Here is a 12,897-nt window from a genome sequence, read left to right as displayed (position 1 = left end):
AGGTCGACCTATATATGACTTTTTTAAACTTCGGGTCGACACATATATGGTACATGTCGACACGTACGATACAATATTAAAGTTTGTAGCTTTTGTCTCATGTGTCGAGTCTACAAGTCGACCTATAAGCAACATATAACCTTACAGATCGACACATGCTTCCAAACAGGTCAACACACGACTTGAATAGGTCGACACATGACTCGTATAGGTCCACCTATTGATAAAATTCTTTGAATATTGCATTTGCTTCCATTCCTTTTGAATTCCTTTCGCTTCTCATGAGTCTTACATATATATATATATATATATATATATATATATATATATATATATATATATATACCTCGTACATGCATCATTCTCTAGTAAGTTTTCTAGAGTGAGTAAAACCTACATGAATCTAGAATTTCAAAGAGTCTCATCATCTTTAATTCAATCTATGCATGCACACAATTAAACTACACATAATCATTTTTTTGATTGGGTGCCATCTAGATTAGGATTGATAACGTCCGATTAGGTTTGTTGTATCGGGAATATTGGGTTGAGATCTTTGAGGAATTCAAATCAGAAAACCGAGGTGGGGATTTCCTTTAGATCTTTAGGGTTTGAAGGTTTTAGACAAGATTATACAATTCGAATTCGATCAAGTGAAAGCCAGAAAGAGAGAGAGGGAGGGAGGGAGAGAGAGAGAGAGAGAGAGAGAGAGAGAGAGAGAGAGAGAGAGAGAGTATATAAGGATTTGTTTAGGCAGTTCCCCAATGGACCTCGCTATGGGTACGTCTGCCCTTAATTCGAATTCGAATTGAGATATTATTATTATAAATCTTACTTTGCAAATGTATGTTTACAATATATGAGATATCAAATCCCACAAACCCTAAGTTTGTTCTTGACTCTGGCACCTCCAAAAATATTGACCAAAGATTGATCAAGACACCAACAATACCACTTCAATTCACATGTTGTTGCTACTTCCTTGCACAACCTCCTTGTCTCAAGGCTTTCACCCAATTGAATTAATCCCAAGCGCACACTTGTTGAACCCAAGATTTGTCAACATGATCAACTGTTTCTCTCTACTCCCTTGCATATATATATATATATATATATATATAATATATATATATATATATATATATATATATATATATATATATATATATATATATATATATATCTTTTATTTTTAGATTTGAAAATTGTTGATTACTTTAATCTCTTGATCGACATTGTTTGGATAATAATTTTTGAATCATTTGTGAAATTTGTGTTGTTATTGTAGTCACATTCCGTTTGGTAGTGATTGGATTTCTAAGAGCTACAAACACTATATAAACATCCAAACTTTGTTAATCCCACGCAAGGTGTTCGACAATTTATTTCAACTAATTTTGTGTGTGTTTTATCATTAGAGATAGATATTTACTATAGTAGAGTATTCTATTTGTTGTTTAAAGTGTTGTTAATCAACTTGTGGATTATTATCATACCATTGACACTCTTACGCATATCTGGGGTTTTCAATAGTAGGTCCGGTTAGACGATTTTTGATTCGGGAAATATTTGAAACTTACTTCCGCGCCATAAATTTTTCTAAGTCAAATTTTCGGATAAATTTTTAACTTGGGATCTATTCACCCACCTTCTAGATCTAGGACTATCGTCTAACAAAACCATATTTGAGATTGGTTCAAGCCATGAAACGAGTAGAATCTCAAAACAACTTTAAAATTTGCAAAAATTGAGATTTTAGGTGTGTGATTCGAATGATTCACCCTATGAGTCTAATCAAATCAAATAGAGGAAAAACATGAGTTTCTGTGATATTGTTAGTCGAATCACAGGTTGTACTTGATTCGAATCGTGGAACCTTGTGACTCGAATCACAACTTGTACATGAGTCAAATCACATAATGCTTGTCAGCCCTTGTCATGAGTCGAAACATGGTTTCTTCATGACTCGAATCATACATAGCATGAGTCGAATCACAGGTTACTCTTGACTTCAATCATAGAAAAATGGGTTTCTCAAAAAGTGTACATCTTATTCCACATTACTTTTCCACTTAACTTCAATCACTCAAGTGTTCTTGACTCAAATCAAACATGATTTTTCACTAATTTTTATGCTTCACCTCTAGTACCTATAAATCATTTTTCTATCAAAATCATTCACAATGTTAGAAAACATACACTTCCATTGATGATTTGAAAACTCACAAACCACTTGTTCTTTAATTTTTCAAAAGAGTTTTGAATCTTTCTTGAACACTTGCAAACGATTTCTCTCATCTTCTATCTTATATTTTTCCATTATTGTATGGATTTGAATCTTATCTTTGAATATTCATAATTGATTGAGGAAATTGTTTTGAAATTAACATTTCTTTGAAGATTTGCTTAAGATTTCAGAGGTTCGTAAGGGTGTGTGGTGATGAGTTCGTGTAGTTGTGTACAAGTCAAAGATCCAGAAAGAAAAAATTTATTTTTCAGCATTTATTTGGAACATTGTGATTGTACGAACTCTTGTAATTTTGTTACAAATCATGTTAGAAGACCAGCGAATTTTTAATGAGAAACCATTGAAGAGTGGATTAAGAAAAAATCAAGGACAGACGTGCCAAACCACTATCTCTCTCTCTCTCTCTCTCTCTCTCTCTCTCAAAGACGAACGTGCCAAACCACTATATATATAAGCAAATAGGATTACATAAGAAAATCTTAAGCATTTACAATGGTGTCCATGTGGTATTCTCTTAAGAAAGCGGATATGTCATGGGATTTATAGAAGTATTTATGACAATCACAAAAGACTTTAAATCCAAATATATCAAAACTAGTCCAAGGTACATCAACTTACAATCTTATTATTTGTAGTCATATGTTAGACGCATTTAGATCCATCATATTAACACCCTACTTGGAGATAAAATTTCCTCTTGAGAACGGAAAAATTCCAATGTGCCTGCATATCAATAAGTAGTTAGGCATTGCGCCATTTCAACAATATTAAGAAAAATAAAAATAAAAACCAAAGGTAGTCTTTCATCACCTAACAATATTATTGTCATATAAATAATGCAAAAAGATAGGAAGATAGCAGGAGAAAAGTGAATCACGGTTCGGGAAAAGACCTAAAAGCTAAATATACATTATCCATTCAAGAAATAACATATTTGTTGTGGTTATCTAACATGGAAATTATAAATAAAATAAATGGCAAGTAGAGAATATGCAGTGAGTACACCGATCATGACAATTTTTCCCCTAAGGGTCCTTACCCACTACCCAACATATACATGTTGGTATATATAACATTCAGATGCAAGCCCTTTGGCTTCCTAAATTCCTATTCGGGATACAATTAGATATTAATTAATCTACATATGCGATAAAGATGACCTTCATGAAGGACAAATCAAATTTCTACTACCAGTCATGGCATTTTGGGTTAAAGGATGAAAATATCATTTACCAGAGAATGATGGACATGGTCTGTACAAATACTACAAGAAATTTTGCAATCTGTGAGACATGGATTGCAATTATTGTTTGGTAATCCCCCTCAATTGATTGTTACGACGGTTGTTAAGGTGTTTAAAGTCAATTGTCCTTGTTTTTACTAAGACTCGTTTTCCTTTCTTTATGTCGCGTTGGCAATTTCACAGTCATGCACTCCATATTAGGAACAACATTAACATCTACATGGACAACATAGTGATCAAAATCCGGTGTAAAAAATATCAATATAAACTAAAAATAATATCTAAACATGTAAAATAGTATAACACGAGGTTGAGTTCAAAAGAATTCATCTTTGAAGTTCATGAGGAATTTATTGAACTCATGATCACCCAGAGGGGAATAAATGTCAGCCCTGAAAAATGCAAAGCGATACTAAAAATATGAAGTACACCATCCATAAAATAAGTACAATGGATAGTAGGACAAATAACATTTATATCTCAATTTTTATCCAAGTCGGGGGATTTTTATTTTGACATTTTATTAATCCTCGTACTAAATAGGTTATTTTATCACATATGTTCTTGACTATGACCACTCCACATGCTGAGTTAATTATTTACTTAGCATTTCCAAAAGATTCCATTAGCTTAACACTTATTCAAAAAATTGAAGAAGTGCAATACATGATATATTTTATAAGAAAAATATTGCAAAGAACATAGGCAATATATCATAAACAAGAAAAATGGAATTTTTCCTTAATTCTTTTAGCTTGAAGACTCGTAAACTACTTTCACTCACATCCAATAGTCTTCAAAATTAACTTTGTTATCAAGATCTTACAAAAAAATTTAAGCTTTAATAAAGGATAGTAACATGGTCGATAAAGATCTTTGAGTTCCAAATCAATTTTAATCCAAGAAAATAAATCAAATATAAAGTCTTAGTAGACAATTTTGCTAAGATAACACATCCACTAGATAATGACCAATGGACCATCTTTCTTGTTGGTTTATCAAACGTTAATTAAATTGGAGTATCAATTGAAGCTACGTGAAATATATATGAGTGCATCGTACGCTCAAAGATGCAACACAATTACCATCGAACTTTATTTATTTCCGAAGGAAAGGGAAAACATTGATAAAACCCAGGGGAAAGAGAAAAAAGGGTAAGGAAGTCAGTTATACGAGAGGAAGGTATCAACATCCCTCACATCCGTTGTACTCAACAACAAAAAACGTTTTGATTGTTCTTTGCAAAAATGGATGTTACTATCTAAAGATTACTCGCGAAAAGGAAAAAGAAGGTTTTAAATAAATATGCTCGCCAAGAATTCAATCCCTTGTGCCTATGTATCATCATTTGTGAAATAAGGAAATCAAAGTTTTATAGTTCATGGAACTAAGAAGGATGCGTTAGTTGTTTTTAATGAACAATATTAACGTTTACTTTCTACTTTCAACTTACTTGTATGCTCGAACATGGGAGACTTGAGTATCTATTTGTCTATGATAAAATGGATGTACTTGAATCACACTCTAGCAGTTAAACATTGCTTGTATGCTCACACATGGAGACTTAAGCTTCATTCATAGTAGAACATAAGTAACACCTCCTTTCTGAAAAGGTTTTAAACAGAAAATGAATCCCAAAGGCAAAACTGAGTTTGAGGTGAGTTTGCTTTTATTCTGAAAAGAAAGTCTTGATTAGAACCGTACTAAAGTCTATGAATAAAGGCGAATACTTTGAGTATTTAGGGCCTACACCTCGTACTAAAAGGTACTTTAGACAAGGGTAGGAGAAACTTCATCTCATCATTCTTGATTACTTGAGGCTCGTTATGTACAATTCTAATCATATTATTAATTGTTTTGAGTTTATTCATAAAAATGGTTTTAGTTTTACAAGAGAAAGAAAACAAGAGGGAAAGAAACCCTATAAGGTTGAAGTATGATCTTCAGCCTGCATCCCACATATGTGTAGAAGATTACTTAACAATCATTAGACTTAAAATTATACTAAAGTCTATGAACGCCCCATACTCAAAGGTACTCTAGACAAGGGCATTAGAAACTCCATCTCATCATATTCTCCGTTACTTAAGGCTCGTGGCACACAGTTCACGTCATAACTGTTAAGTATGTTGATTCCTATTATTATTGATCCACCTTTGTTGTGCTTGAACAACAGTCCACTCTATCTTGTACTGACTTGCATTGAGTGAAGTCTTGATCTTTGATCCTTGAGGTCTTATACAGCTCTTAAGATCCAGTATACCCAATACGGATAAAACACAAGGGACTTGCTCTATCAAGTGATCAATGGTCTTTTGATCACTTGAATAGGCTTGGGGGATTAAGCATATTACAAAGGATTTTGTTGATCAAAGTGACATTTGATCAACACAGCCAATGGGAATGGAAATGATCAGAACCAAGTACACATTATACTTAAAGATTAACCAGTTAATCAAATGATTTACAAGTCCTAAGTTAGGGAACATGCATTTCAATATCTCAAACCATAAGTATTAAGGTTAATTTGCACAAAATGTACAGTTAGGAATTTAAATCTAGTTAAAACTAAACAAACCTAATTGTCAAATTATCATCATCTCTAATCATCTAATCAAATTCTTACATTTCTAATCAATTTTTAAAATCTAGTTACTCATTTATCTAACTAAATTCTAAAAGTCTAATTATCTAAAATTATAATCTAAATCTAAAACTTTAATTAATCTAAAACTCTAATTATCACCTAATCAAATTCTAATCAATCTAATCAACCTAAATCCTCTAATTAACCCATAACCTACGTCTAAAATTCTACGTGAAACCTAAAAAAATCAATATGAAAATAATTAAATAAATAAATTCAACCACAAAATGATTAATGGAGGATGCATGCCCATGTAGGGAGGTATAGTGTGAGCAATTCGTTGGGCCCTAGGCCCAAACAGCCAAAGCCTGGAACAAAACAAGGAACCAAGTCCATATATCCAAACATACTCAGGTCAAGACGAAGGCTCTGCAACGTAGCACAAATATTTTCCATCAGTGTTTTCACTCATTGAAACTTTCGTACGAGCTCATCTTCGATTTTCAATCCAAATAGTGCAATCGAAAACCAAGCGAAAACATGAATACATTCCAAACTTCTCAAATAAAATTTATTAATGGCAAATTGCAAAGATCTTACATGCTCTCTGGTTTGTGATTTGCACATTCTCGCCGTAAAATTCATTCTTCCAAATGCAGTTCGAGTCCGATGTATGGTGGAGTTCACGGTTCTAGGTCGAATGTGCTTGAATCACAAGATTCATGAGTAATATAACGTCAAATAAGTTAAGCTAAGGTGGAAAAGCACGTACCAGAATCCAACATGGTGGCTCTTTGGAATGGACGTCGACTTACGGGTAGCGCTTCCTCCTTCTCTTTCCTCGATTCCCTTCTTCTTTTCCTCAAATTATCTATATTGCTTGTGTATTCTTTGTGAGTTGTTGTGGTAATAAGATTATTGCGCGTGTATTCTTTATTGTCATTGCTTCCCCATAGGGTTTAGAAACCTCATGCTATTCATGCTCTCTTAGTTTTAGGGTACTCTTTAGATTCAATTAGCACTGATCTGATTAATTTATTAGGTTGGTTGTGTACATAATTCAACTTATTATTCATTCTCATTTATTGTGTTGATCAAAGTTTACTTTGATCAACCAAATCCTTTGATATGTGCTCAATTCCCTAAGCTTGTTCAAGTGATCAAAAGACCCCTGATCACTTGATAGGGCAAGTCCCTTGTATTTAAGTTGTACTGGATCTATGGAGCTCAAGACTCAAATTCAAGTTTAAGACTTCAAGTCAGTACAAGGCATTCATATTTTATACATAATGGACTATTGTTCAAGCACAACAAAGGTGTATCAACACTAGTAAATCATGATTCAAGTTGTATGCCATGAGCCTTAAGCAATAAAGAAGAGGTGATAGGTCACATTCCTATCCTCATTCTGAATATCTTTGGGTACAGGATGAATGACCTAGTTGTTCAAAGTATTCACATATATTCATATACTTTAATACAATTGGAATCAAATGATTGTTAAGTCCCCTCTTACAACAAGCAACATTGCATCATCAAGATCAACAATCAGAATCTTCTTCAGCAACTTGTTAATTATGATGAGGATTACATGATACGAGCCTTAAGTAGTAGAGAATGGGTGAGAGGAAGCATTCATATCCTTATTCTGAATATCTTTGGGCACGAGACGAATGACCCAGTTTCTCAGAGTATTCATCTCTACTCATAGACTTTAGTACAATTCAAATCAGGTAATTGACAAGTCTTCTTCAGACAAGCACATCACACTATAATACCATTGTTTCATTAATCACTCTCATCTTTGGATCCAGTATCATACTTCTCTTTGATATCTACATTTATTTTGGATTCATCACCTCATGGTCACATACCCATCTCTTAATCAATTGCTTCATGCATTACCTATATAGTTACAGACTTTGGCATCCTCTTTCCTTTGCCTATACAGTTATAGACTTTGACATCTTATTCCCTTGCATATCTAGTTACAGACTTTGGCATCCTTTTTATTTCCCACACAGTTACAAACTTTGGCATCCTCTTTCCTTTTCCTATAAATTTACATACTTTAGCATTCTTGTTCCTTGCCCTGTATAGTCACAGACTATGGCAAGATCTCTTTTCTCTATAGAGTTACATACTTTGGAAACTCTACTTTTTTCCTATACAATTACAGACTTTGGCGCTCTTTCATTCTGCTTATACGGTTACAAACTTTGGCACTCCTTCATTCTGCCTTATAGAGTTACAGACTCTGGCGCACATTCATTTCGATGCCTTATAAAGTTACAGACTTTAACATCCTTTCCTTTTTTTCCTTATAGAGTTGTATACTTTGGCAATTTTTTTTGCCTTATATAGTTACAAACTATGGCACATATAATTGCACTTTTCCCTACAAAGTTACAGACTTTGGCAAACATGCATTTCATGGTAGAGTTACAGACTCTGGCCTCTTTTCATCTTGCCTATACAGTTATAGACTTTGGCATCCATTCATTCTTCCTTATAGAGTTACAAACTTTGGCATTCATTTCTTTATGCCTTGTATAGTTATGTACTATGGCACACCCATGCATCTTGACCTTTAGAGTTACAGACTCTGGCAATCTGTTTCTTGCCCCTGCAGAGTTACAAACTCTGGCAAGCATCTATGCACTCAGCCTTATAGAGTTACTGACTCTAGTTACCATTCCTTTTCCCTATAGAGTTACAAACTATATCATTCATCTATTTCGCCCTATAGAGTTACAAACTATGGCTATCTCTCATTCGACCTTGTAGAGTTACAAACCCTAGTAAACATCTTTTCCTACCTTGTAGAGTCACAAAATCTGGTATCATATGTGGTTCAGACCATGCTTTCAATATTCAAACAACACTTGCTCTTTTGACACTTTGGTCTAAACATCACCCATTGGTTAATGCCAGACTCTTGCTATTCAAGCAGTTTGCCTCACCTTTTCGCAACCCAATTAACTCAATCTTTCAGTTATTTTTCATCTTAGTTCCCCAAACTACGAAGCTCTGATTTTCTCATTGCACGGTGAGAATACGTAGGCACGAAGATTCGAATCCTCCATGAGCATATTTATTATTTCTTCCTTTTTCCCTTACCCTTTCGCGAGTAATCTTTAGATAGTAACACCCGTTCTTGCAAAGAATAATCGAAATGGTTCCCGTTGAGTACAACAGATATGAGGGATGCTAATACCTTCCTCTTGCATAACCGACTTCCTTACCCTTTTTCTCTTCCCTCGGGGTTTATCGATGTTTTCCCTTTCCTTCGGGAATAAATAAAGTTTGATGGTGACTCTGTTGTATCTTCGAGCGTGCGATGCACTCGATTATTTTTTGTGCAACTTCATATGCGTTGAGAACTTTCAATAATCTAAATGTGACCAAAATAAACACTCATTTTCTGGAAAAAAATATGGGGCTCTAATCCTTCATCAAACATGAGGGTATGTAGGCATAAATTCGTAACACTCTAGCGAGTACAATAACCAAAAAACATTTTATGTGTCTAGCTTCATTAATCAATCATTTTCCTTAAAACAATAGCACCTTCTTTATAAATAAATAGATTAAGCAATAATAGATGACATAAGTAAACATTCCTTAGAAATACACACTACCCCTAGGATTAGAGGAAGATCCCATTAACTACAATGGAGGTGAGGGGTGCCTAACACTTTCCCCTTGCTTAACCGACTCCCAAACCTTAGTCTCTCCCATTAACATATAGGTTTTATCATGATTTCCCCGTTCCTTAGAAACGAATAAAAGATGGTGGTGACTCTGTAATTTTTTCAGCCGCGACACCCTCTGTCAAATACATACGAAGAGGGGAGATATGTTGATGTGTCGTGCTCCTTTACTCTATAAATGTCTTATTTCTCACTTGTCTAAGGATATAACCGTTGTTGAAATAATGAATGGACACAGGTGGGCCCAATATTTGGTCTCACTCACTCAAAAGGACATTCTCTGGTTCCCTCAAATTCTTAACCACAAGGATTTAATCTTGAGTTGGAGATGATTTCCTAATGTGCCTCTTATAGGGTCAAGAGGATGCATAACCTACAATCCTATATTGACCGCAAGACAATTGGTGCATCCCTTAGTTTATAAACCTAAATATAAATTATTGGAGGGTTTTATCTTACAAGAAACAAATAAGCACCATCCTACTGTCCAGGATTATTCATGCTTGGGGGAAACTCAACAAAGGAATCCTAAAGAGACCCAGGGAAGAACCCATTGTACCTTATGCTCAGTGGATGAAAGAAAGGGTACGCATAACGAAGTTACCATTTATTTAAGAGGGTCCAGTTGCACCAAAGGCTCCCGTTCCAATTATGATCTCTATGGAGGAAGGAGACAACCTCAACGCCACTATTCTTCAGCTAAAGAAAGAAAAAGAGGAGTTGAAAGAAAAGTTTTGCCAGACTACATGTGATAAGAATCAATTGGGAAGAGACCTTAATGTAGATTTAAAATAACTCAAAAAGAGTGAGGAAAGAACCAAATTAGAAGAAGCTAAAAAGGAATAAGCTTGTGCTGACCTTAGGGTTATTAGTTAAAGCCTTAATACACATAATGATGAATTAGGTCGAGCTTGGCACCAAAGGGATGAATGAAAGGATACTTGGCTAAATTCAAATAGGACTCACAAGGAAGCAAATGACAAATATGATACCCGCATCCATGCCTTGGAAGCTGAAGTCCAAAGTCTATTTAATGCTCTCTATGAAACCCAAGTCCAAACTGCAGACTAAATATTAAGAAGAAAAGTTGCTGAGGGAATCCTTGTCTTTCATCCTTCTAAATGGAGTGAAGCTTACAAAGAGGTGGTAGATCTGAAGAGATAGATGAGTCTCCTAGAAGAAGCATATGATGAAATGGGGAAATGGTGCATTTACATAGAAGGTCATAATCAATAAATGGTGGACACCCTCGAGGAAGACAAGGTCATTATGGTAAAGCTTCAAGAAAAGGTTGGATACTATAGGGAAAAATATCTGAAGTTGGTCATATTATCTAAAGAACTGTTTGAGGAAATTCCCCGAAGTCTGAAGGAAGCTGAGTTCATGGCAGACATCTTCAAACCTCAAAAAGAAATTTGTGACTTTCTCAAGATGCGTCGCTACATGGTGGAGGAATTCAGGGCTAAGATTAAAGAACGATGTTAAAAATCTTTTATTCGTAATTAGGTTTTCAATTTTGTATGTTTCCTTTATAAGTTATGAATACTTGTTGGGTTTTCTTGTTACCTTTATTTTGAATTTTGGAATAAATAAAGTACTTTGAATTTCTATTATCTTTATCTTGCTTACAACCGATGAATGGTTAAGATTCCTCTAAAAATATTTTTGCATACTCATGCATTCCTTCATACAATGCATGCATAAAATAAACAAAATCATTTTTTCATCCCTTATTTTCGTAGAATCATTGCTCAAGATAACATGATTCTTCGACCGTCTTACCAAACTCAGGCTCGCCAAAAGAAGACCATGGAGAAAATCGAACAAAACCAAGTTGCACTCAGGGAGGATATAGACTCGGGAAAAGGAAATGTTGAGGGGATAAAAGCTAAGATCGACCAACTCACGCGCGCCATCACTAACATGATGGCAATAGGGGATGCGACTGACAAAAGGAAGGCTGCTCCCACATCCACCCCTCCTCATGTGGATGGTAACCCTCTAAAAGGATTCATCTCTGATATCCAAGGGGATAAAGCTAATATCACTTCACAAAAGAATATCACTTTTCATCCTGAAGGGTATATCCCAATTTTTGTTCAGAATGGGGCATCTCGTCCCCTACAAATACTAGTCCCACAAGACAAGTATATGGATCTAAGTCAATAATATAAGGACAAAGACTATAGGGGTATGGTTCAAGAAATTGCTCACCCTGCCGCTATTATTGGGGAAACACGGGTTGATGACAAATATAAGATCTTAGAAGAAAGGTTGAAGGTAGTCGAATGGTTTAATGTTTTCGGAGTTGATGATAGGGGGATGTGCTTAGTACAAAACATGGTTATACCTCCAAAGTTTAAAACTCCTAAGTTCGAGAAGTACAAAGGCGTCAGTTACCCTAAGAACCATCTCAGGATGTTTGTCAGGAAAATGGTTGCCTATGCGGCAAATGAGAAACTAATGATGCATAGTTTCCAAGACAGTCTAAGTAGAGCATCTCTAGACTGGTACATGCAGTTTGAGAGAATCCATATCAAGACTTGGGAGGATCTAGCTAATGCCTTCCTGAGGCAATACAAATATAACTTGGACAGGGCTCCCAATTGCATGCAGTTGCAAAATCTGTCACAAAAGAGGAACAAATCATTCAAGAAGTACGCTAAAAAATGGAGGGAATTGGAATCCTGTGTACAACCTCCGTTGTTGGAGAGTGAACTAGTGGATATGTTCATGGTCACCTTAAAAGGACCATACTACAAAAATATGATAGGATCAGTATCAACAAGTTTTGTTGATCTGGTGATAACTGGGGAAAGAATCAAGAATGAGTTAAAAAAACTGTAAGATCGGAAAATCATCTTCTGGTCAATACAAATAAAAGGTATTCTAACAAAAATAATTTAAAGAAGGGTGACACCAATGTTGTTACTATTGATGGGTATTCCCAGATGCCTTACAATCCTTATGTGGCCACGGTAAATCCTAATCAGTACCCATAGTCGGCATACTTCAAGCCTAAAGCTCAATAGCCTAGGGCACCACTTTCGCGAATAAACAACATAATGAGTATCCCCTAAGGGATCAACAAAGGCCTAGGAAGGAT

The 12,897-nt window shown here is 35.0% G+C and overlaps 1 protein-coding gene across 1 annotated transcript; it reads left to right on the top strand.

Annotated features, from left to right (window-relative positions):
• Positions 1–11,984: 11,984 nt before the first annotated feature.
• LOC127138015 (uncharacterized) lies at positions 11,985–12,638 on the top strand. The gene has a single exon (XM_051064421.1). The coding sequence runs from the start codon at positions 11,985–11,987 to the stop codon at positions 12,636–12,638; it is 654 nt and encodes a 217-aa protein (XP_050920378.1).
• The last annotated feature ends 259 nt before the right edge of the window (positions 12,639–12,897 follow it).

This window comes from Lathyrus oleraceus, chromosome 4, assembly GCF_024323335.1.
Source record: "Lathyrus oleraceus cultivar Zhongwan6 chromosome 4, CAAS_Psat_ZW6_1.0, whole genome shotgun sequence".
Classification (NCBI taxonomy): domain Eukaryota; kingdom Viridiplantae; phylum Streptophyta; class Magnoliopsida; order Fabales; family Fabaceae; genus Lathyrus; species Lathyrus oleraceus.
Note: the sequence above shows the minus strand (reverse complement) of the source record. Positions and strands in the feature narration are given on the sequence as shown.

What these genes read in the sequence shown, in the direction of transcription:
- LOC127138015 (XM_051064421.1), top strand. Translation starts at nt 11,985, where the DNA reads ATGGTTCAAGAAATTGCTCACCCTGCCGCTATTATTGGGGAAACACGG.